The sequence below is a fragment of the Eucyclogobius newberryi genome, unplaced genomic scaffold (assembly GCF_026437365.1).
Source record: "Eucyclogobius newberryi isolate DKJ021-1_F unplaced genomic scaffold, fEucNew1.0.hap1 SCAF_4, whole genome shotgun sequence".
Classification (NCBI taxonomy): domain Eukaryota; kingdom Metazoa; phylum Chordata; class Actinopteri; order Gobiiformes; family Gobiidae; genus Eucyclogobius; species Eucyclogobius newberryi.
In genome coordinates, this window is record NW_027316056.1 from 12,673,310 (window position 1) to 12,696,651 (window position 23,342).

Consider the following 23,342-nt stretch of genomic DNA (forward strand, 5'->3'; position numbering starts at 1 on the left):
ACATTCGACCTCCAACGACACGCTCCGGAAACAGAGCGGGCGCCATTTTGTTTGGTGCCTCTCAAACCGCTGGTATCATCACTTTAGTTTGAGGATGTCGCCGGAGAATAGTGACGTTTTCTCTCGTGTTATTAAAGGAGAGGTCGATGTTTTGTCAGCACTATATCGTTTCACATGTGTTTTTCTCCTTGATGTGTCACTTCCTTCTCCTTTTAATGTTGTTGTTGTAGTAAAAGAACATTGAACATTGTCAATGATTTCAATGTACAGTTCTCAGTGATACAGCTTGGATTATAAAAACACACTTTAAGAGCAGTGTAGAGAGAGGCTAATTTCAAAGTATCAATGATATTTACTATTATATGACAAAAATAAGTCTACCGGTATTTACAATTTTATACAGTTTATGTCATTTAAACCAGGGGATCTTACAAAAGTTTATCAGCTTAACATTGCTGCTGCTCCAATGTTTTATAATATAATGTATAGATTTTATTCTCAATATTTAATTTGATTTGCTAAAAACACATGGTAGGCCTATTCTAAAAGGTTATTTAATCAGACTAGAGTTTGTTTGTTCATTATACAAGACAGTTTTGACTTCTCACTCGCAGCCTTCTCCGCAGTGGTCATGGGCGGTTACTATGACTACGACTGGTTTTGTCATCTTATAAAGTAATATATAGTAAAAGTACCCCATTGTCCCGGTTTATAGTCTGTGGTTCAATTGCCACCTGAGTCCAGCATTAAGTCATTGTAAAAGACTGGACTGTAAACCGGGACGAGGGGGCCTTTTTACTCTCGCACACCTGAGATAATGCCATGAAGAAGTCAGACTGCGCGTAACGTTGTCGCCCTGCCTCTTCAAAACTTGTGTGAATCGGCTGAGAAGACACGTTGCAGCAACATCACGTGGCAACTGAACATAGTTTAATCTGTTTTAAAAGATTAAACTATGTGTACTGTTGTGATTTGGGGTGTTACAAACATACACTGAATTGAATTGAACTCTGAAGAAGAGAGTGAGTGAGCAGCTGAAACAATATAAGAAATAGAAACAAACATGAAAAAAAACCTCAAAGGAACTTCATTGGACTAACATTATAGGTCTATTAATATTTTAGTTTAGATTAAATCCTTTTACTGTCATTGAATGGAAAAAAAACAAACGATGATATTGTGGAAATTAGTAAAAAGAGATGAGAGGAACGGTTCAGTCTCTAGTTTATTCACTTCCAACAACAAAACATGTAACAGTTAACAAAAAACTCTCACTGCATCTGCCAAAACACCTCAACTTCCTCCTTAGTTCCTTCACAATAAAACATGTTTGTGTGTGAGACATATATAATACAGGTTTGCCATAATATTACACATTCAGTTAGCACTCTGAAAGATGATACCCCATAGTTTAGTCTCACAACAGTCACAGCCTTATTAGTTTTCAATCTCCGCCTTAAACCCATGCACTAATCCCATTACTTTGGTCATTCATTTACAGAGATGTCTTGCCCTTTACACTCAAATTCCCAGAAGCAATTTCGTCCGCCAAGACTCAGACAGAGCTGGAGGAGGCGGCGCAGCTCGGAGCAGGTAAACTCTGATTTGTCGCTCCACATTTTGAACGATGCATGAAGTGACCGTTAGTGTCGTAAAACCCCCCGTGCCTCTATCAGTGCTGCTCGGTTTTATGGATCTGCAGATAAAGGCCTGCCACAACAACAACCGCATCGATTTATCATTCAGTAAATAAAAAGATGCACAGTATATTTTAGATTACATATTTATGTTGTTGTTTTTTTGTCTGGTGGAGTATGTTTTTGTACCACTTGAGCTTTAGAGAGAATAATGATATATTTGTGACTCTTTATTGATATTATTTATAGTGTGTCTCATTGTGCCATTTTTTTACTATCGTATTTTCTAGACTATAAGTTGCACCTTCTTTCATAGTTTTGGCCCGGGTGCGACTTATACTTATATTTATACTTATATACTTATACTCCGGAGCGACTTATATGTGATATTATTTGTTATTTTCACACTTGCAACTGCATTTCATTCTCCAGTGCAACTTATATATATATATTTTTTTCTCTATTATGCATTTTTTGGCTGGTGCGACTTATAGTCCGGAAAATACGGTAGATTTTTTTTTTCTTTTTTTACAATTAGGTTCAATAGGGTTTATTATCCTGCTAACTTCAATACTTCAATATTATCGTTTATTGCAATATTTTCTGTAACACTATACAACACTTTTATGGTAACTGGATTGCATACAGAGATTTTAAATACACAAATACACAAATTAAAGTGCAAAATAGTGAGAAATCTCGGGAGCATTGTTGAAACGCTACAATGTGGTTCAAAGGAAGGAGCAAACACATCAAATCTATGTCCAGTGATCATTCAAAGTCATTTCATATCACATTAAAGCTTATTATTATTTGTTTTTAAACTTTGACCTTTGTTTGAAAGTATTCTTAACCTGATTGAGCTCTGAAACTGCCATGCATGACTCATCTTTCTCTACTAGAAGTCTATATTACAGAGTAGCTTTGCACTTAGAGGAAGAAGGGTGTGGTCTTTAGAAACCCACACACACACACACACACACACACACACACACACACACACACACACACACACACAGCGCCGCTGCAGCCAGTTTGAAAATACACAAGACAAACGCACCGCCTGCTGCATTCCTCTCATTGAAAGCGGGTTCTTTTGCCTGCTGTCATTACACGGCTAAAGATGTCACTGGGTTGTGAGCGTCTTAGCAACCGTGAAACAAGGGAACTCCCATAAAGCTTCAGCTATTTAAAGAAACCTCAGTAAGTGTTGTCTTGAGTTATCAGAGTGCACTCCCACAGACTGAAGAACAAACATTCGGCAAACAGAGTCAAAGCAGGACAGGAGTATCCGGATGACGCTGCAAATTCCCCGCGTCGCTCCAGTAATTAAAGAAGATTTAAGGGTTTGAATCTGTGGTTCCTTTTGTTGTGATCTGATGTCTCTTAAGAAATATTGCTGGAGCAGTATATGTAATTTAGTCTGTCTGGTGTAGTGTTCAATTGCATTCACACTTGCCTTGGTTTAGTCCTGGTTTGAGTCCAGTTTACTCCTGGTTTAGTCCTGGTTTGAGTCCAGTTTACTCCTGGTTTAGTCCTGGTTTGAGCCCAGTTTACTCCTGGTTTGGTCCTGGTTTGAGCCCAGTTTACTCCTGGTTTAGTCCTGGTTTGAGTCCAGTTTACTCCTGGTTTAGTCCTGGTTTGAGCCCAGTTTACTCCTGGTTTAGTCCTGGTTTGAGCCCAGTTTACTCCTGGTTTGGTCCTGGTTTGAGCCCAGTTTACTCCTGGTTTGGTCCTGGTTTGAGTCCAGTTTACTCCTGGTTTAGTGCTGGTTTGAGCCCAGTTTACTCCTGGTTTGGTCCTGGTTTGAGTCCAGTTTACTCCTGGTTTAGTCCTGGTTTGAGCCCAGTTTACTCCTGGTTTAGTCCTGGTTTGAGTCCAGTTTACTCCTGGTTTAGTCCTGGTTTGAGTCCAGTTTACTCCTGGTTTGAGTCCAGTTTACTCCTGGTTTAGTCCTGGTTTGAGTCCAGTTTACGCCTGGTTTAGTCCTGGTTTGAGTCCAGTTTACTCCTGGTTTAGTCCTGGTTTGAGTCCAGTTTACTCCTGGTTTGAGTCCAGTTTACTCCTGGTTTAGTCCTGGTTTGAGTCCAGTTTACTCCTGGTTTAGTCCTGGTTTGAGTCCAGTTTACTCCTGGTTTAGTCCTGGTTTGAGTCCAGTTTACTCCTGGTTTAGTCCTGGTTTGAGTCCAGTTTACTCCTGGTTTAGTCCTGGTTTGAGTCCAGTTTACTCCTGGTTTAGTCCTGGTTTGAGTCCAGTTTACTCCTGGTTTGGTCCTGGTTTGAGTCCAGTTTACTCCTGGTTTAGTCCTGGTTTGAGTCCAGTTTACTCCTGGTTTAGTCCTGGTTTGAGTCCAGTTTACTTCTGGTTTAGTCCTGGTTTGAGTCCAGTTTACTCCTGGTTTAGTCCTGGTTTGAGTCCAGTTTACTCCTGGTTTGAGTCCAGTTTACTCCTGGTTTAGTCCTGGTTTGAGTCCAGTTTACTCCTGGTTTAGTCCTGGTTTGAGTCCAGTTTACTCCTGGTTTAGTCCTGGTTTGAGTCCAGTTTACTCCTGGTTTGGTCCTGGTTTGAGTCCAGTTTACTCCTGGTTTAGTCCTGGTTTGAGTCCAGTTTACTCCTGGTTTAGTCCTGGTTTGAGTCCAGTTTACTCCTGGTTTAGTCCTGGTTTGAGTCCAGTTTACTCCTGGTTTAGTCCTGGTTTGAGTCCAGTTTACTCCTGGTTTAGTCCTGGTTTGAGTCCAGTTTACTCCTGGTTTGAGTCCAGTTTACTCCTGGTTTAGTCCTGGTTTGAGTCCAGTTTACTCCTGGTTTAGTCCTGGTTTGAGTCCAGTTTACTCCTGGTTTAGTCCTGGTTTGAGTCCAGTTTACTCCTTGTTTAGTCCTGGATTGAGTCCAGTTTACTCCTGGTTTAGTCCTGGTTTGAGTCCAGTTTACTCCTGGTTTGGTCCTGGTTTGAGTCCAGTTTACTCCTGGTTTAGTCCTGGTTTGAGTCCAGTTTACTCCTGGTTTAGTCCTGGTTTGAGTCCAGCTTACTCCTGGTTTAGTTATACTCTTTGTATACATTTTGGGTTGTTTAATAGCTGGTCACCATGGAGATGTTATTGCTTTGCCTGTAATGTGCCATAGAAAGGCTTAAAACATGCATTCTTACTGAGAGTGAGGTCGCCTCTCCACAGATCTGGGCTATAACTTGGCTTAGTGGTGTAACCTGTGTGTCGCCATGGAGATAAGTAACTTGAAGGCCGTACAGTGAAACATTCCAATAACAGCTGCTTGGAGAAGGGCAGGGGCCAAACGGGAACATTTACAGTACATAGTGCACTTTAAATCAATGTTTTACCACATGCATTAAACTACTAGATTGAATTGCTACTATACAAATAAAATCCTACATAATAATGAACAATATATTTATCATTTTTGATACAGAATAAACAATACCTCACAAACTCAAGTATTAAAATGCTACTGTTTTTACTTTACTCCTTTATATTCAGTCTACAAAACACATAATACATTAGCATATACAGTATATATATATATCACATATTGACCTTGAGGCAGTGTCTCCATTTGGAGCGTCAGGTGCTCGGTGCTCACATGGCACAGCAAACCCCATCGGATCCTTCTCAATGTCGCCGGGGCTATTTTTAAATACTTTTATTGCTGCGAATAGTTTTTACATACATGAAACAACTGTAAAGGTTTTCTTTATCTGGACTTGTCTCTTTTAGAAATCCGAACTAGATCAGAACTTAACAAAGACTAGAACAGGACCAAACCAACTCCACATCAGAACGTAAAATGGGCTCAACTTCGGACCAAATAACGACCGCTTGTTATTATAGATGATTTATGCTTTTAGTGATTTATCTGGTTGTTAATTGTTGTGCTGTGATGTCCTCGTGCTCTGTCAAACACTTTCAATAACGTTGTGTGCTTATTTTCCTCTGCACATCATGTATTCGCCTTGACTTTTCGAGTTTATGACGAGCAGAACTTATTCTCAGTCCATCTCAAACAACTATTCAAGAACTAAATGTAAATTAAGCAACATTTTCTGTAACATGTATTGAACTAACCTCCTCCGTTCTAATGGGAAGTGGACGCAGAATAATACAATGCCCTCTGTACTTGACCCAGACTGTGAAAAATACAGGAAATGTTTAGGGAAAGCGGGTAGTCCTGAGGAAACGTGCTCATGGAGTTTTAGCCCTGCCTGGTTTCCTTTCTCCTCCCGCGGTGGACACTCCCTCTGCATGTCTGTGCTGTGTGTCAACCACAATGACTCACAGCCACCGGCCGGGCTCAACACGCCGCTTTTGCATGGAAGAAACAAGCAGGTTATAACAGAGAGACTCACTGAGGTTTAAGGAGTTTACCAAGGACGCTTCTCCAATGCTGGTGAGAGATTTTGTATTATCCTAATTTCAGTTTGGAATGTGTCCAAGTGCGGGAGAAACTAGTGAGACGGGACTGAAGGAGGCGACTTGGCCAGTGTTTGTGGGATTTTGTAGAATTGGTTTAGGTATTAGATGACGTTCAATGTGGCATTTGTTTGTGAAAGTGTGGAAGAATCGAGCCAAAACTGTGATTTGAATCTGTTAGTTCAGTGGAGTTTGATTTTCAGTGTTGTTTTAGTTTAAAAATGATTATACAGCCTTGCTTAAAATGACTTTAATACAGAATATTAATCTTAATTTGAGTAGTTTTGATCTAGATGGATTTAATTGTTTGGATGACACAGAATATACTGGATTTAATACATTTCTGACAGGTTACAGGATAATTTAGCTTGAAATAGGAAAACAAATGTGCCCATGAGGTACCGTAAGTAAAACCCACAAGTAAAATCATCTACATCCATCAAGTAATTACATCTTAACTAATCAAAGTGACTGAAAGTAAGATTAATATCCTAATTTCAAGTCAATTTGATGCATCTTATTTTGTTTTCCTTGTGACATACCATAACACAGAAATGCATTATGAAACACTAAAAGATTTCTCTATTAGTTTTCCAACATTTTAAAGACAGTCCTGTTTTACTAAATCTATTTATAAGCTGCGCCTGTGGCTTTAAGGAGATATCCTTCCTCTTTCCGGCAGCTGCCAGTTGTTCCAGGACTTGTAAAGGTGAGTTAATATTTGCCATGTGATGACGGAGTTTCTGTTTGCTTGTGTATTCCAGGCTTTTGGGACTCCGCTCTCTGCAGCCCGTGTGGCCCTCCAACGTCGCCCCGCGCCTGTCGCCCCGTGAGCCGAACCCTGAGCCCCCCACGTCCCAACAAAACGCGGGATCAAGACAGCGGATCCCCCCAAAGACAGAGCTACAGCAGCGACAGCGCACCTCCGACGTTAAGATCGCAAAACGTGTCATCGTTTCAGGAAAGGAGCCATTCGAGTGGCCCGCTGTGTTATGTTAATCCAGTTTTTCTGCAAACGCGTCATCGCAGCCAAGAGCGCCAAAGGAACCCTGAGTTTCCCCCCGTAAAAGTAGACACACAAGCGGTCAAGCTGTACAACCAGTCCCGTTTTCCGCCTCCACGCCCCCCGCCGCCCCGCTCCATGCCCCGTCGCCGACCCGCCCCGCCTCCTCCCACGCCCACAACCACAGTCTCTAAAAACACCGCCAGACCCAAAAGCATGCCCGCCACGCATGCCAATGCGACGCCAAAAAGAACGCAACCGTCCACCAAGCGGCCCGCGCCAGCCCCTCCTTCCACGCCCAACAAGAGCAGCACCAGCCCGTCTAAAAGTTCCAAAGTGCCACCTCCGAGGCCTAAAAACCCAGATTTAGAAGCTCACCGCTGCCACATAGCTCTGGATGACGAGACTATTGCCAAAGCGCTGTCCCGTGCCAAGATGCCAAGCACTCCACCCACTACTGATAAGCCAATGGGCGAAACAGATGTGAGTGAAAGAAGACACCAATGTATAAGTGACGTGAGCATGTCCACTTCCTCCTCTGACTCGCTTGAATATCCCAGATTCGGAAGAGGACCAGATCTAGCCTCCAGTCCCTCGCAGGATCAGGACGTCGTCGAGGACAGCAGCGACGAGGACGAGGAGGGCGAGTACGAAGACGAGGAGGACTATGGAGTCGGGCTCGAAGCCGATTTGGAGATGCGCCTGCGACCGTCGTTCAAGTCTCGGAGGCGCAGGATGGCCGTGAGGTTGAGTGGAGGGTCGTTCATTTTACCGCGAGCGCTCAAGGGACGGTTCCGGAAGGTCAGCGGCATGTTGAGTTCGCTGATGACTCCGGAGAGGCGCGCCGTGAAAAGGATCGCAGAGCTGTCCCGGGACAAGAGCTCCTATTTTGGATCGCTGGTGCAGGATTATTTAAGTTTTGTGCAGGAGAATAAAGGATGCCACACGTCCGGGATTGACTTTTTGCAAACTTTGAGGCAGTTCATGACGCAGATGAAGGCCTATTTGAAACAGAGCTCGGAGCTGGACCCTCCACTGGAGTCGCTCATACCAGAGGATCAGATCGGTAAGGACAAAAATATCTTACTCTCAGTTGTGTGTAACAGTGTGAGTATATTATTCATGCTAACCACATATAGTAGGAAGTAAAACATGGAACTTGAATTGAAAGTATGTACTTAATTTACTGCCTTGGGTTATGTTTTAACAGGGGAATCTGATGTGGGCTCAGTAGTATAGATTATTGTACATCTAATTATAGCAATTTTGAGCATTTTGTCTAAACTCGAGATTAGAATTGCATGATTTTAAAAAGAGGGAATACCAGTTAAAGAGACAATACATGCAAAACATTTATTTTGATTTTTTCTAATTTTCCTTCCAATTTCTCAACATCATACGCTTTCACTAACAACAACATCTTCCAGTCTGCCCTTTAATATGTCATAGATTTGTGACATTGTAACTTCAGAGGCCGTTCACCCCCTTAAAGTAGCATCTAAATAAGATATTCACAAAATATCTATGAAGTCCACAAAATGAAGCAATAAATGTAAACCTGTCTTTTTCCATAGCAATTTTGGTCATTTTTTCATTTGCTTCTTTATATGAAAACTTTTTGTTCTTACATTTTTGTACGTAAACTACTGAAGCAGTTTCAAATGGATACCTCTAAATGTCATTTTACTCTTGCCAACGCTTACTTTTACTAACTTTTACTTGAGTAAAATTATTATTCTTTCTCGAGTCCCAGGTAAAAAAAAAAAAAAAAAAACTACCACCCATTAAGCTCAAGATTCAGCACCATAAAATGAGCAGTGAATGTATATTACTTTGTTCTAGGCTGGTTAATTTAGTCAGATATAACTCTTCTATTAAAAACCGTCTTGAAAACATATAAATACACAATATACAGCGCAGAGTGGAGTCGTAAATAGGCCCATTGTCGCCATAGTGCAGTCGCATGAATATGTAAATATGCCCCTCTTGTGCTTTGTAAACAATAACAGCAAAGCCTTGTTCCCAGAGACAGAGAAGGGGTTCTTTCTTTTAACATTATAAACCAACCACAGAAATGCCAATAAACATGACACTTGTCCTCATGGAAAAGGGGAAACATAAATAAGATGATTTAAAACTGTCCTCCCATGCTCGCCTCTCACAAGTGCGTACTCAAATCCCATTCAAAACGAAGTCAAAGTGAACTGTCCTCAAGATACTCTGCAATCTCTGCTGTGGTCATCTCTGCTGTGGTCATGTCTGCTGTGGTCATCTCTGCTGTGGTCATGTCTGCTGTGGTCATCTCTGCTGTGGTCATGTCTGCTGTGGTCATCTCTGCTGTGGCCATGTCTGCTGTGGTCATGTCTGCTGTGGTCATGTCTGCTGTGGTCATGTCTGCTGTGGTCATCTCTGCTGTGGTCATCTCTGCTGTGGTCATGTCTGCTGTGGTCATCTCTGCTGTGGTCATGTCTGCTGTGGTCATCTCTGCTGTGGCCATGTCTGCTGTGGTCATGTCTGCTGTGGTCATCTCTGCTGTGGTCATGGCTGCTGTGGTCATCTCTGCTGTGGTCATGTCTGCTGTGGTCATCTCTGCTGTGGTCATGGCTGCTGTGGTCATCGCTGCTGTGGTCATGTCTGCTGTGGTCATGTCTGCTGTGGTCATGGCTGCTGTGGTCATCGCTGCTGTGGTCATGTCTGCTGTGGTCATGTCTGCTGTGGTCATCTCTGCTGTGGTCATCTCTGCTGTGGTCATGTCTGCTGTGGTCATGTCTGCTGTGGTCATCTCTGCTTTGGTCATCTCTGCTGTGGTCATGTCTGCTGTGGTCATGTCTGCTGTGGCCATGTCTGCTGTGGTCATCTCTGCTGTGGTCATCTCTGCTGTGGTCATGTCTGCTGTGGTCATCTCTGCTGTGGTCATCTCTGCTGTGGTCATCTCTGCTGTGGTCATGTCTGCTGTGGTCATCTCTGCTGTGGTCATGTCTGCTGTGGTCATGTCTGCTGTGGTCATGTCTGCTGTGGCCATGTCTGCTGTGGTCATGTCTGCTGTGGTCATGTCTGCTGTGGTCATCTCTGCTGTGGTCATGTCTGCTGTGGTCATCTCTGCTGTGGTCATCTCTGCTGTGGTCATGTCTGCTGTGGTCATGTCTGCTGTGGTCATCTCTGCTGTGGTCATGTCTGCTGTGGTCATGTCTGCTGTGGTCATGTCTGCTGTGGCCATGTCTGCTGTGGTCATCTCTGCTGTGGTCATCTCTGCTGTGGTCATCTCTGCTGTGGTCATTTCTGCTGTGGTCATCTCTGCTGTGGTCATGTCTGCTGTGGTCATCTCTGCTGTGGTCATCTCTGCTGTGGTCATGTCTGCTGTGGTCATCTCTGCTGTGGTCATGTCTGCTGTGATCATCTCTGCTGTGGTCATCTCTGCTGTGGTCATTTCTGCTGTGGTCATCTCTACTGTGGTCATGTCTGCTGTGGTCATCTCTGCTGTGGTCATCTCTGCTGTGGTCATGTCTGCTGTGGTCATCTCTGCTGTGGTCATGTCTGCTGTGATCATCTCTGCTGTGGTCATCTCTGCTGTGGTCATCTCTGCTGTGGTCATCTCTGCTGTGGTCATTTCTGCTGTGGTCATCTCTGCTGTGGTCATGTCTGCTGTGGTCATCTCTGCTGTGGTCATCTCTGCTGTGGTCATGTCTGCTGTGGTCATCTCTGCTGTGGTCATCTCTGCTGTGATCATCTCTGCTGTGGTCATCTCTGCTGTGGTCATCTCTGCTGTGGTCATCTCTGCTGTGGTCATCTCTGCTGTGGTCATCTCTGCTGTGGTCATCTCTTTTTTAAGATACATTCATTTAATCATAAAGTAAATAGTTGCATATAGCGCCCTGTGTTTTGCAGTTTTGTAGTGCCAGTTTTTGTCAAATTCCTCAGAAGTATTTTGTCGTTTTCTGTCAAACCAGATCGTTTCCTCAGAAGACCTCGTTAGTTTCATTAGTGTGTGGTGAATGTTCTTCCTCATTCGTCCTCATTCGATTCTTGTCTGAGCTTGATAATTCGCACTTTACCAAACACTGGTTGCGTCACATTATCTTGCAATAATCACTATGTATGGGGGAGAAAAATATTGAATAGTGTATTTCTCTAACAAGTATTGCAGTTTTAACCCTAACCCATTAACATTTATAAATACTGATATACAAACTGCTAACTTAAGATTCCAGAACTCTTTTTTTTCATCTAAAGTTCCCATGAAAAGCTTGACACGTTGTTGCTTATGCACATTACATGAAATGATAATAATAAAATCGTCATTTCCATAGTTTTAGTCCACTCAAAGTAGCAGTAACGTTTTTATCGTTGTGTTTTTCACTCTAAGAGCCGGCCACAACGCTCAAACAATCAGATTGAATTGTGTGGCGGTGAAATTCTGGGCATAGCCGAGGTGGGCAGCAGTTATTTGAAGCATATGGACGTAGGTAGGCCTGGAACACAGAATAAGCCATTGTACAGTAAACACTTCAGCATCAGGCAAATGAATGGGACTCACGCGTAAGCTGGAATTTCAGATTTCTATTGAAGCGTCCCGGCTGTACAGTAACTTATCCAGATCAAAGTACAGCCGTCTTTTGGACTGGGATTTAGCAGCTAGAGGCCAAAACGTCACGTAATGTGTAACGGTCTAGTTTTCTCAGTATTATTACAATGCACTTTGAACGTGTATTTGTGTTGGCTGCTAAGGGGAAAAGAGGATCATCTCTGTTTACTTCTTTTTATTACGTCATTAAATGGTCTTGTTATGCAGTAAAATGTAAGATTAATTTAGAGTTTTTAAGATCTTTGCATTGGAGTTGTATTCAGTTGTTTGAATCATTATTTCAATCATTATCACTGCACATTAACAATGCAGTGGTTGGACTAATTAAACAAAAAGAGGTTAATCTATCATCTTCCCCAACTCTGCAAAAAAAGAAGCACTAAACAGTATTTTCAAATGCAAAAAGGCAGGTTAAATGTGAGATTTGATTCGAAAACTCACTCAAGCTCCACCATGTCTCCTCATTTATGCAATTAAATCCTTATAATCCCTGAAAAGAATATGACCACCAACAAAAGCTCAAGTTATTTTCTTTCATTTGTTTGCTGGAGTGCTTTAAATGATGAGCTAACTGGTGGCTATGTCTCTTACAGATCAAGTCCTTGAGAAGGCCATGCACAAGTGTGTGTTAAAGTCACTGAAGAGCGTCATCGATGTGATTCTGCACGACTTCCAGGTCAGACAAATACAGCAGCGTTTCATTGTTGCCGTTATTGAAATTGGTGCTGGGCAATTGATAAAATGTTCTGTTTAATTGTCAATGATGTTTCTTCAACAGCCAATCTTCTGTCAGTGAAAGCTTGTGATATGGAGCAGAAATTAGGCATTTTATTTAATGCTTTTGTTAAAAGATATTGATTTAAAGTATTGTTTTGTTTATGTCCAGGAAATCCATTAAGATTTTGTTTTTGAAAATTTGCCTTGTCTACATTGAATTGTTAACAAATGGAAAAACTGAGCTAAACAGTGAAACTTGGTGTTTAAACTAAAAAGACTTTTTCACTTTTTGCTCCACTGTTTTGCCCCCTGCAGATGAGCAGTGGCGGTTGGCAGCAGCTGAAGGAGAATTTGGCCCTGGCGAAGTCCAAACGTCCGCAGGAGCTGGGCGTGGACGGGGCAGCGCTTCCTCCCGACGCTGTGGTCATCGAAAAGATCCGACACAAGTTTCAAAACATGAAAAAGATGTATTCACCTGAGAAGAAAGTCTGCCTGCTGCTGAGGATATGCAAACTAATCTACACGATCATGCAGGACAACTCAGGTAAATGGAATTGGACCAAATATATTCAGATCAATTCAATTGATTTTATTTAAATTTTGCCTAAAATCACAACATCAATTGTGATTGTTGATTCAACCAACAGAAAGATCACTCAATGAAACAGTCATTGGTCAGTGAGAGACAGGAAATAAACACATGCTTTAAACCCTCCATTTCGCCTGGAAACACGCCAGCAAAATATGTGAGATACATTTATTATTTTGCTGTACAGTCAAGTAAAGAGACTTCACCAGCTGTAACTATGAATAAACATAAAATTAAAACTGCACATTAAACTTTTCTGGTGGAAGGTCCACCAAGGAAGAATTGTTCACAGTTTGGCATTTAAAGATCCCATATCATGCTATTTTCCCCGTCTCGTAGTCTGGCCTAAGGGTATTTTTGATAATAATAAGTGTTGTGCAACACCCATAACATAATAGTTATGAAATATCACCCATACCTTGGACCCGCTCACAAACCCGGAAATGCAGACAGCTTAGTTTGAGAATCGCCCCCACCCTTTTGAAGAGTAATCTGCCTCCCCCGCCCACCCCGTGACGTAGTCTCAGTGAGAGCGTGTCCCCCGCCCACCCCGTGACGTAGTCTCAGTGAGAGCGTGTCCCCCGCCCTCCCCGTGACGTAGTCTCAGTGAGAGCGTGTCCCCCGCCCTCCCCGTGACGTAGTCTCAGTGAGAGCGTGTCCCCCGCCCTCCCCGTGACGTAGTCTCAGTGAGAGCGTGTGTCCCCCGCCCTCCCCGTGACGTAGTCTCAGTGAGAGCGTGTGTCCCCCGCCCTCCCCGTGACGTAGTCTCAGTGAGAGCGTGTGTCCCCCGCCCACCCCGTGACGTAGTCTCAGTGAGAGCGTGTCCCCCGCCCTCCCCGTGACGTAGTCTCAGTGAGAGCGTGTCCCCCGCCCTCCCCGTGACGTAGTCTCAGTGAGAGCGTGTGTCCCCCGCCCTCCCCGTGACGTAGTCTCAGTGAGAGCGTGTGTCCCCCGCCCTCCCCGTGACGTAGTCTCAGTGAGAGCGTGTGTCCCCCGGCCACCCGTGACGTAGTCTCAGTGAGAGCGTGTGTCCCCCGCCCACCCCGTGACGTAGTCTCAGTGAGGGGGCGGGGGGAGGGGCCGTGTTACAGGTACAGAGTGCTTCCTGGAGGAGGGGCTGAAACAGGGAAGGGATGGTGCGTCCCTGTAGGTATGATACGTCCCTGTAGGTACGGTGCGTCCCTGTAGGTATGATACGTCCCTGTAGGTACGGTGCGTCCCTGTAGGTATGATACGTCCCTGTAGGTATGGTGGTGCGTCCCAGTAGGTATGGTGGTGCGTCCCTGTAGGTATGGTGGTGCGTCCCAGTAGGTATGATACGTCCCTGTAGGTATGATACGTCCCTGTAGGTATGGTGGTGCGTCCCTGTAGGTATGATACGTCCCTGTAGGTATGGTGGTGCGTCCCTGTAGGTATGATACGTCCCTGTAGGTATGATACGTCCCTGTAGGTATGGTGGTGCGTCCCTGTAGGTATGATACGTCCCTGTAGGTATGATACGTCCCTGTAGGTATGATACGTCCCTGTAGGTATGGTGGTGCGTCCCTGTAGGTACGGTGCGTCCCTGTAGGTATGATACGTCCCTGTAGGTATGGTGGTGCGTCCCTGTAGGTATGATACGTCCCTGTAGGTATGGTGGTGCGTCCCTGTAGGTATGATACGTCCCTGTAGGTATGATACGTCCCTGTAGGTATTATACGTCCCTGTAGGTATGATACGTCCCTGTAGGTATGGTGGTGCGTCCCTGTAGGTACGGTGCGTCCCTGTAGGTATGATACGTCCCTGTAGGTATGGTGGTGCGTCCCTGTAGGTATGATACGTCCCTGTAGGTATGGTGGTGCGTCCCTGTAGGTATGATACGTCCCTGTAGGTATGATACGTCCCTGTAGGTATTATACGTCCCTGTAGGTATGATACGTCCCTGTAGGTATGGTGGTGCGTCCCTGTAGGTACGGTGCGTCCCTGTAGGTATGATACGTCCCTGTAGGTATGATGCGTCCCTGTAGGTATGATACGTCCCTGTAGGTATGATACGTCCCTGTAGGTATGATACGTCCCTGTAGGTATGGTGGTGCGTCCCTGTAGGTACGGTGCGTCCCTGTAGGTATGATACGTCCCTGTAGGTATGATACGTCCCTGTAGGTATGGTGGTGCGTCCCTGTAGGCATGATACGTCCCTGTAGGTATGGTGGTGCGTCCCTGTAGGTATGATACGTCCCTGTAGGTATGGTGGTACGTCCCTGTAGGTATGGTGGTGCGTCCCTGTAGGTATGATACGTCCCTGTAGGTATGGTGGTACGTCCCTGTAGGTATGGTGGTGCGTCCCTGTAGGTATGATGCGTCCCTGTAGGTATGATGGTACGTCCCTGTAGGTATGGTGGTGCGTCCCTGTAGGTATGATGCGTCCCTGTAGGTATGATGCGTCCCTGTAGGTATGATGCGTCCCTGTAGGTATGATGCGTCCCTGTAGGTATGATGCGTCCCTGTAGGTACGGTGGTGCGTCCCTGTAGGTACGGTGCGTTCCTGTAGGTATGATACGTCCCTGTAGGTATGATACGTCCCTGTAGGTACGGTGGTGCGTCCCTGTAGGTACGGTGCGTTCCTGTAGGTATGATACGTCCCTGTAGGTATGATACGTCCCTGTAGGTACGGTGGTGCGTCCCTGTAGGTACGGTGCGTTCCTGTAGGTATGATACGTTCCTGTAGGTATGATACGTCCCTGTAGGTACGGTGCGTTCCTGTAGGTATGATACGTTCCTGTAGGTATGATACGTCCCTGTAGGTACGGTGCGTTCCTGTAGGTATGATACGTTCCTGTAGGTATGATACGTCCCTGTAGGTACGGTGCGTTCCTGTAGGTATGATACGTTCCTGTAGGTATGATACGTCCCTGTAGGTACGGTGCGTTCCTGTAGGTATGATACGTTCCTGTAGGTAGGTCTGTGGAGAATGCATGTTTTTCACTGGGCAAAAAAAAAATGTGTTTACTGGACCAATAAAAATATATAAGAGTAATTTTATTTTGTTGAAATAATGTTTAGAGAATGAAAAAAATTGTTTCTTTGTGTAAATTCTGCATAAACTTTGACTGGAATGAGTATCCTAGTGTGATGTCTACACAAATACCTACTTGATTGGTGGAAAACTATAATTTATATGTACAACACGTTAAAATATACAAAATAGAGTAAAATACACACTTTAAATGCAAAATGACATCAATTAGATGTAAAGAAAATTAAAAAAACCTTGACTTAAAGGCGCAATGGACGATTTTTCGGCGATTTGAGAACTCAGGTGGAAGTGCGCATGCGCACTCCCCCGTGTGGACTGATACAACACACATGTGTGTTTGTTTATTAGCGCAACGGAGCGCATCACATCTCTCGTCTCCCGTAGAGTTACGTCTTCTTCTGAATCAGCTCGAACTGTCTTTCTCCGTCTTCATTTTGTCCCGTACACTGAGGGAACTATATTATGATAGATCAATGCGCTTAGACACGCGGAAATGTGGGGACGAGCCACACGCAGCTGCAGGTGAGCGATAGGTGCGTTTTATGATTGATCCGTGGCAGGACTAATCGGCAGTCCACGCCACGAGGAAATAAGACTCAGATTTATGCCAAAAAAATCGTCCATTCAACCTTTAACGCTCGGAATTATTACTAAATAAACGTTTGGTGAAGTGTATCATCATCAGATTGCAGAGTGGGGCAGCAGTGGCTTAGCGGTGAGAGAATTTGCATTATCCTGAAGGTTGCCAGTTCAATCCCTGTTCAGGCTCTATTTGACTACACATGTCAAATAAAAAAGAAACAGCAGCAGGTTAACAATGAATCAATTAACTGTTTGTTACAGCAACTAACACATAAATGTACTAAATACGCATCACTCACTAGCACCAAATTTAGCCTGAGGTTATCTCTCATTTTGCCGCTGCCGTATCTGTTTCCTCACAGGGAGGATGTTCGGAGCTGATGACTTCCTGCCCATGTTGACCTACGTCTTGGCCCAGTGCGACATGCCTCATCTGGACTCCGACATCCAGTACATGATGGAGCTGCTGGACCCCGCTCTGCTTCAAGGAGAAGGTAAACAAATGTCAACGAAAATGGAAATCTATTCCACAGGGAATGTAAGATTACGTTTACTTAAAACATGACTACCGTATTTTCCGGAGTATAAGTCGCACAAGCCAAAAGAATCTGAATCAGAAAAGGGTTTATTGCCATTTGTCGATGAACAAAAATTCACAAACATAGGAATTTGTCCTGGTGGTTTGGTATGATAACGGCATGATATGTAAATAATAAATAAATATAAAGTTATGTAGTGCAATGCATAATAGAGAAGAACAAACATATATATAAGTTGCACTGGAGTATGAATTAAGGTTGCAAGTGTGAAAATAACAAATAATATCACATATAAGTCGCTCAGGAGTAGAAGTATATAAGTATAAGTATAAGTCGCACCCCGGGCAAAACTATGAAAAAACATGCAACTTATAGTCCGGAAGATACGGTAGAAACAAAGCTGTGATTTTGATTGCACTACAACAGTCACACTATTGTTCTTGAGTTCTTAACTGTGGCACAGCAATTAAGAACATTCTAATACAAATACTTATAACTTTTGAAATGGGAAACATCCTCAACATGTATCAAACCACTCCAAAGTGTGATAGCAGCTTGTGTCTTTTACTTTTATGTTGTTTTTTGTCCCGACCGAGAGCATTGTAAGTTGTTTTATTTTCTTGAAATCTTCTAAGACAGAAACACAGTTGACCAACACATCAATCTTGTCATTCTTTGTCATAGCAGAGTGACCGTAAACGTAATACGTAATCCAACTATTTTTGCAGACTTTCACACTACACAGACAATAAGTAGTAAGTATTTGCACTCAAATACTCTTTAGTTATCCATATGAGGTGACATTCCCTGGAATGTTGGCCACATGGGATAAACATAATTGCGTTCACAGCGTCCAAAGCGGCACCTCACCGGAGAACACCTCCTTTACTTTCCATTATGTAACTGTGCACATTTCCGTCTTGAGATGAGAAAACTCACAGTGAGACGTCGGCTTTAACCTGCTGAAAGGAAGTTCTGTCCAAGAGGCACTTAGTGGAAATTACACAATGATGTTATCACGGACTAAAGGAAAAGCCTGGAGACATGTTCACGTATATAAAGTGTTAATCGTTTTACAGCTGGGATCACATTTAAAGATAGTGTTCAAAAAGTCAATTCAATTTAGGGTCAAACCACTTTTTTTTACCTTGATCTTTTTAATATTTTGCACTGGAGATCATGAAGATTGTTTTCTCTTTTTACATGAACAATTGGAATTTCCTAAAAAGCACTTTACACCTCCTCCCATTGTAGACAAATGGATCTGTTCAGAGAGTCCTTAGAAGGGGTGAATAGGTGGGACGTTTTTGAAGTTTTTGAAGGAGGAAATACCAGAGTGAGGTTTGAATGAGCTGGAGCAGGTTCAGAAGAACGCCACTCGCCCGAGAATATTTTCCAATCCGCGTCAATGTGTCACCACTGGAATACAACAAGCATAAACCTGTGTCATTTTCACCTTCAGATGACGCTTTATTGACATTTATGGACAATCTTATCTAGCTTTGTTTATCCAGATAAGAAGTCGTTGAGCTCAAAAACCTGTGTCAAAAAAGCTGTAATATACATTTGATAGTTTTGCTTTGATCGCGGTGTCCTTGGGCGTAGATTAGGGGCCCCAGGGCAGCAGTGACGACAATATATAAAGCCAGTGATGGAAAGACAACGGAAAAATGTTTCTCAATTAAAAGTACAGTTACGTGCCTAAAGTGTACTCGATTACAAATACATTTTCTGCAGCAAAAACCTGATTAAAGTAAAGGTAAAAAAGAACACATTAAAATACTACCAAGAGTACCAGTTGCTATAGTTACAACAGTAACCAAGTTTTGTATAAAAGACAGATCTAAAATGCTAATTCAACCGTTTAAAACACTGAATTAGGTTGTTTTAAACCACATTTCACTTATTGTTTGAGTAAGTAAATGAGCAGATACGAGTGCAAGTACAAGTTTAACAATTCACTCAAAAAAGTACAATTAACCAAAGAAATCTACTCTCAAATACAGAATATTTATAATTTGCAGTGCTGGAAAGTAACAAAGTACAAACGTAAACGTATTTACTGTAAGTACAAATATTTAGTTATCTGTACTTTAAGTAATATATGATTAAAAAATCCGAACACTTTTAGTAGTTTAAACGTTTTGACTAAAAATACACTTTTAATTGGGTACTGCAATACTTTTACTTAGGTAGATTTTGTATGTGACACTTTTATTTTCTGAGTTTTTGTTTTTTGCTCTTGTATCTGTACTTTTACCTAATTAACACAATTGAGTACTTCTTCCACCGCTGGTAATTAGTTACTTTCTACTCTTCTTGGACTCCTGTCAAGTACAGTGTTTTTCAAGTGTTCTCTTTCTTTTTAGGAGGCTACTACCTGACCAGCGCCTACGGAGCCATGTCTCTGATTAAAAACTTCCAGGAGGAGCAGGCGGCCCGTGTTCTGAGCTCCGAGACCCGAAACACGCTGCACCAGTGGCACCGGCGACGCACCGCCCAGCGAGCAGCGCCCACTGTGGACGACTTTCAGGTATCACGCCTGACCTGAGCCCACCATGAACAACCAGGCCGTGAGTTACAGTTGTGCCAACTCGTAAGCAACCCGAAAGCAACCTCCTCTGGGCAACGGAACAGTGCATGGCGCATGATTCACAACAATTAACCCCAATTTAAAGACATTTTTCACTAACCCCCCACTTTCCCAGCATGTTTTCGTTTTGTTTGATTTTCTAAAGGCGTTCTCAAGTGGAAGATGGGGTAATTGCACGTGTTCTTCAAAAATGACTATTATTGTGTGGTAATTCGGGCTGCATGAAAATGGAAATTATTGCAATTTGGCTGTTCAGTACAGCAATTTCTATATAATTTTCACAAAAAACATTCAGTTCTATTAAAACAAAATTAATTAACTAATCAAACTGTCAAAAATAAGGAATTTAAGAGGCAAAACCAAGACTAACTCGAGGCTAATTTAGAACGTATGAGAAAAAAAAATTCTGTAGTTTGTTAATTAGTTATAATTAATGATATTTCTGTAGTTAGTTAGTTAATTAGTTTGTTGCTTTGTCAATTATTGTGTCAGCCCTAATTGTGATATTGATGTTTTTTGCAATATATTGTGCCGCCCTGTCTTTCGTTGGTGTAGTTTTACTTTAGTTTCACTACAGGGTTATTTCAAAGCATGTATTTAATGTATTTTTTAAATTTAACACGTTTGATCTGTTTTTTTCTTTGCATTTATTATCATTGCTCTTTTAAGTGGCACGTTTGCATGCAAAAACAAAACTACAAAAACAAATTCCTAGCTTTCCCATTTTGTTTGACATCAAAAATTGAAACACTGATTATTCTAAATTAAATGCATGTTTTTTGTTTTTGTTTGACTGTTAGAAAAAGTAAATCTTGCTCTTTATTTGAACTCACTCTGAAACCTCTCTTACCTCTTTATTACTCTGTCGTTTTTGCAGAACTTTCTCCGCGTGGCCTTCCAAGGCATCGACACGGGATGCACGGCCAAAACTCTCCACGTCCATCCCTACAACACCACAGAGGAGGTGTGCTCGCTCTGTGCGTACAAGTTCAAGATTTCAGACCCGGAGAACTACGCCTTGTTTTTGGTCACCGAGGACACGAGGCAGCAGCTCGCCCCGGACACGCACCCGCAGAAAATCAAATCGGAACTGCACAGTCGACCGCGGACACAGGTTTTCCATTTCGTCTACAAGAGGATTCCCAATCTTAACTTGTGTTTCCCGGCGGTGATTCACAACGGAAATGACTTACGATAGCAGAAAGTTCAAAAAAAGGCACTTAAGTAAGTTTTGGTTGGTTTTGTTATGACATGTTGTATGTAAGTAAGTTTTGAAGACTGATTTGAGGATGTTGTAATGATACGTGTGTACTTAATGAGCTCTGTGGACTAGCTCAGTCTTAGCGCGAGGACTTCCTGTCTAATTCTATCTCTTTTTTGCTAAATCAGTCCAAGCTGTGGGTGAAAGACTTGGCAAAACAGGTGAATTAGTCAGCAAAGGACATAAAAGTGTTTCTTTTGTGGGGCCGTCACCTGCTTGTCTCCATGGAGATGTTCCCCCCACTGTATAGCATCAAAGTGCATATGACAGGCTAGACTACACATTTCACTAGAATGTAGGGAACACTATTATACTTCAGATTTTACCACAAAAAAAAGTCTATTTGACCCCGGTTTGACCATTTTTGTGAAGTTCTAATTGTATTTCTTGGTTTGACATGGGCAGAAAATAGGACAGAAAAAATATGATGGAACGAGGCAATTCCACAACTGTTACCTAGCTACCATACTGTAAACAAGAGCCAAAATATATCATACACAATATTTATGTTTCACAAACGATACTAGCATATAACAACTTTATCAGTTAAATGTAAATTGTCTCTGTGTTTTCAATGGCACGTCGCATATTGATGACACGCATTGGAAACATGAGTCAATCACGTAAAGTCAAAGTGTTCGGGGGAATTGGTGTTGAGCGCTTCAGCTTCCTGTTCTGTGCAGCGTTTTGAGGGATTCTTACCAGTGAAAAGATACCATATTTTGTCTTATTTCCGATCATTCTGAAACCCACGGATACGGGCTGTTAATGGAGTCTTGGAGTTGAGTTATCTGAGTTATCTACGGTCTACTTTAATTTGACTTTTGACTGAACAGCATTTCATGTGCTGTGCATCTGTTTAGTTATCGCTTTAGTCGACTCCAGACATTGTTGGTCGACTAAAGAGATGGAATAAAAGAGGCGTGGCACTGACAACAGCTCTCAAACGTTTTGAGTTGTATCTCTATGATTTGACTATGTCTCTGTTCCCAAAGTTCACTGACAATTACAACTATTTTAAATCGTATTTATCTGTAAAAAGTATTAAACTCTACTCATAAACAATTCATTTTCCCAATTCTCAAGGTAACTTACCACATATTTATTTCTGCTGTTGTGCTGTGGATATATTGTAAATCCTTTAAAATCCCCCCTAAAATAATTAGTCAACTACAAAAATGTTGGCGACTCAAGTTCAACAGATCCTAATAATATGTCATCCATGGCTTATGAAGATTTACTTTAGGCATGACATTTATTTTTGACTTTTATCTGTATTGAATTGGTCAAGATTATAACACTAAAGCAAGAAAAAGACAACATATTAATCTAAATATTGCTGTATTGTAGAAGTTAGTTGTTTGACGCTAACAGATACTGTTTTTAGTCTCATTTACACTGCTTTTCTTCCTCAACAGAGGTAAAGTGCCTTCTGCTGGTAACTGTGGCATTGTGGGAGATTATTTCAAGTTGTAAATTGTAAAATACCCAAACAGCTAAACTAGCACATTGGGCTGTTTAATTAAATAAAGCCAAAAGCATTTGCCTTAATTAACTGCTGCTGTCCAAAGTGCCTTCAAACAAACTTAAAATAATGATTGCTACTGCAACTTATGAAACAAATAACACAGGGCGAAATGGATAAATATCAGTGTATACAATTGTAAATTATTTTGATTTTATTTGATTACCGTATTATTATTATTAAGTTCTTGCAATTGCGGGACAATTGCAACATGTTTCTATGAAGAGGTATTTTTATATTGAAAAGTTGTTGATCTTATGTTTGTAGATATCAATTCATACCATTTCCATCTGAGGCCTCAAACAAAAATGACAGTGTTTTTTTTTGGGGGGTTTCTAAGTAAAACAGATGTGTGTGCTGATGTTTAAAACAACATATTTTGTTCTGGATTTTTTTTTTTCAATCCAATAAACAAAGAGACACAATACTCTGCTGTTTCCATTCATTATCAAAACCAGAAACCTTAAGTTATTTGCAGAAATAGTGACTGTAAGTAAGTTCTGTTGTAGTTGTTTGTAATATAATGTGATCTATGCTTTGCAGTTCAAGTCCTGTCAAGTCTTTACATCAAATAGCTGCTTTTTTTTTGTAAACAGTCCTTTTAAAAGAGTCACAAATAACAAAATGGGAAGCGACATGTTACATTTTGTCCCTGTAAAAATAAGCACTGAAAGAGAAGATGCATTTTTTCACATTTATTTTATTTTCATTTAAATATTCATCAGATTTTCATACATTTTAACAAAACACAACATCGTAACAACATGGTCAAATAAAACACAGAATAACAACAGTGAGGAGAAGACTCAAGTCGTCACAAGTCAAGTCCATGTTGAGTCTCTAATAAGTCTCAAAGTTATTTACTGCGAGAAT

At 42.1% G+C, this 23,342-nt stretch overlaps 1 protein-coding gene across 1 annotated transcript in view; it reads left to right on the forward strand.

The window, feature by feature from the left end:
- The window catches only part of LOC140377292 (ras and Rab interactor 2-like), a 39,656-nt gene extending 18,769 nt beyond the window's left edge, over positions 1-20,887 (forward strand). The window contains exons 6-12 of the mRNA XM_072462644.1: positions 1,502-1,593; positions 6,827-8,131; positions 12,241-12,323; positions 12,680-12,908; positions 16,914-17,045; positions 19,460-19,623; positions 20,561-20,887. Coding sequence (XP_072318745.1) covers positions 1,502-1,593; positions 6,827-8,131; positions 12,241-12,323; positions 12,680-12,908; positions 16,914-17,045; positions 19,460-19,623; positions 20,561-20,881 — 2,326 coding nt within the window. The 3' untranslated portion in view covers positions 20,882-20,887. The remainder of the gene's footprint in view (positions 1-1,501; positions 1,594-6,826; positions 8,132-12,240; positions 12,324-12,679; positions 12,909-16,913; positions 17,046-19,459; positions 19,624-20,560) is intronic.
- Positions 20,888-23,342: the final 2,455 nt, after the last annotated feature.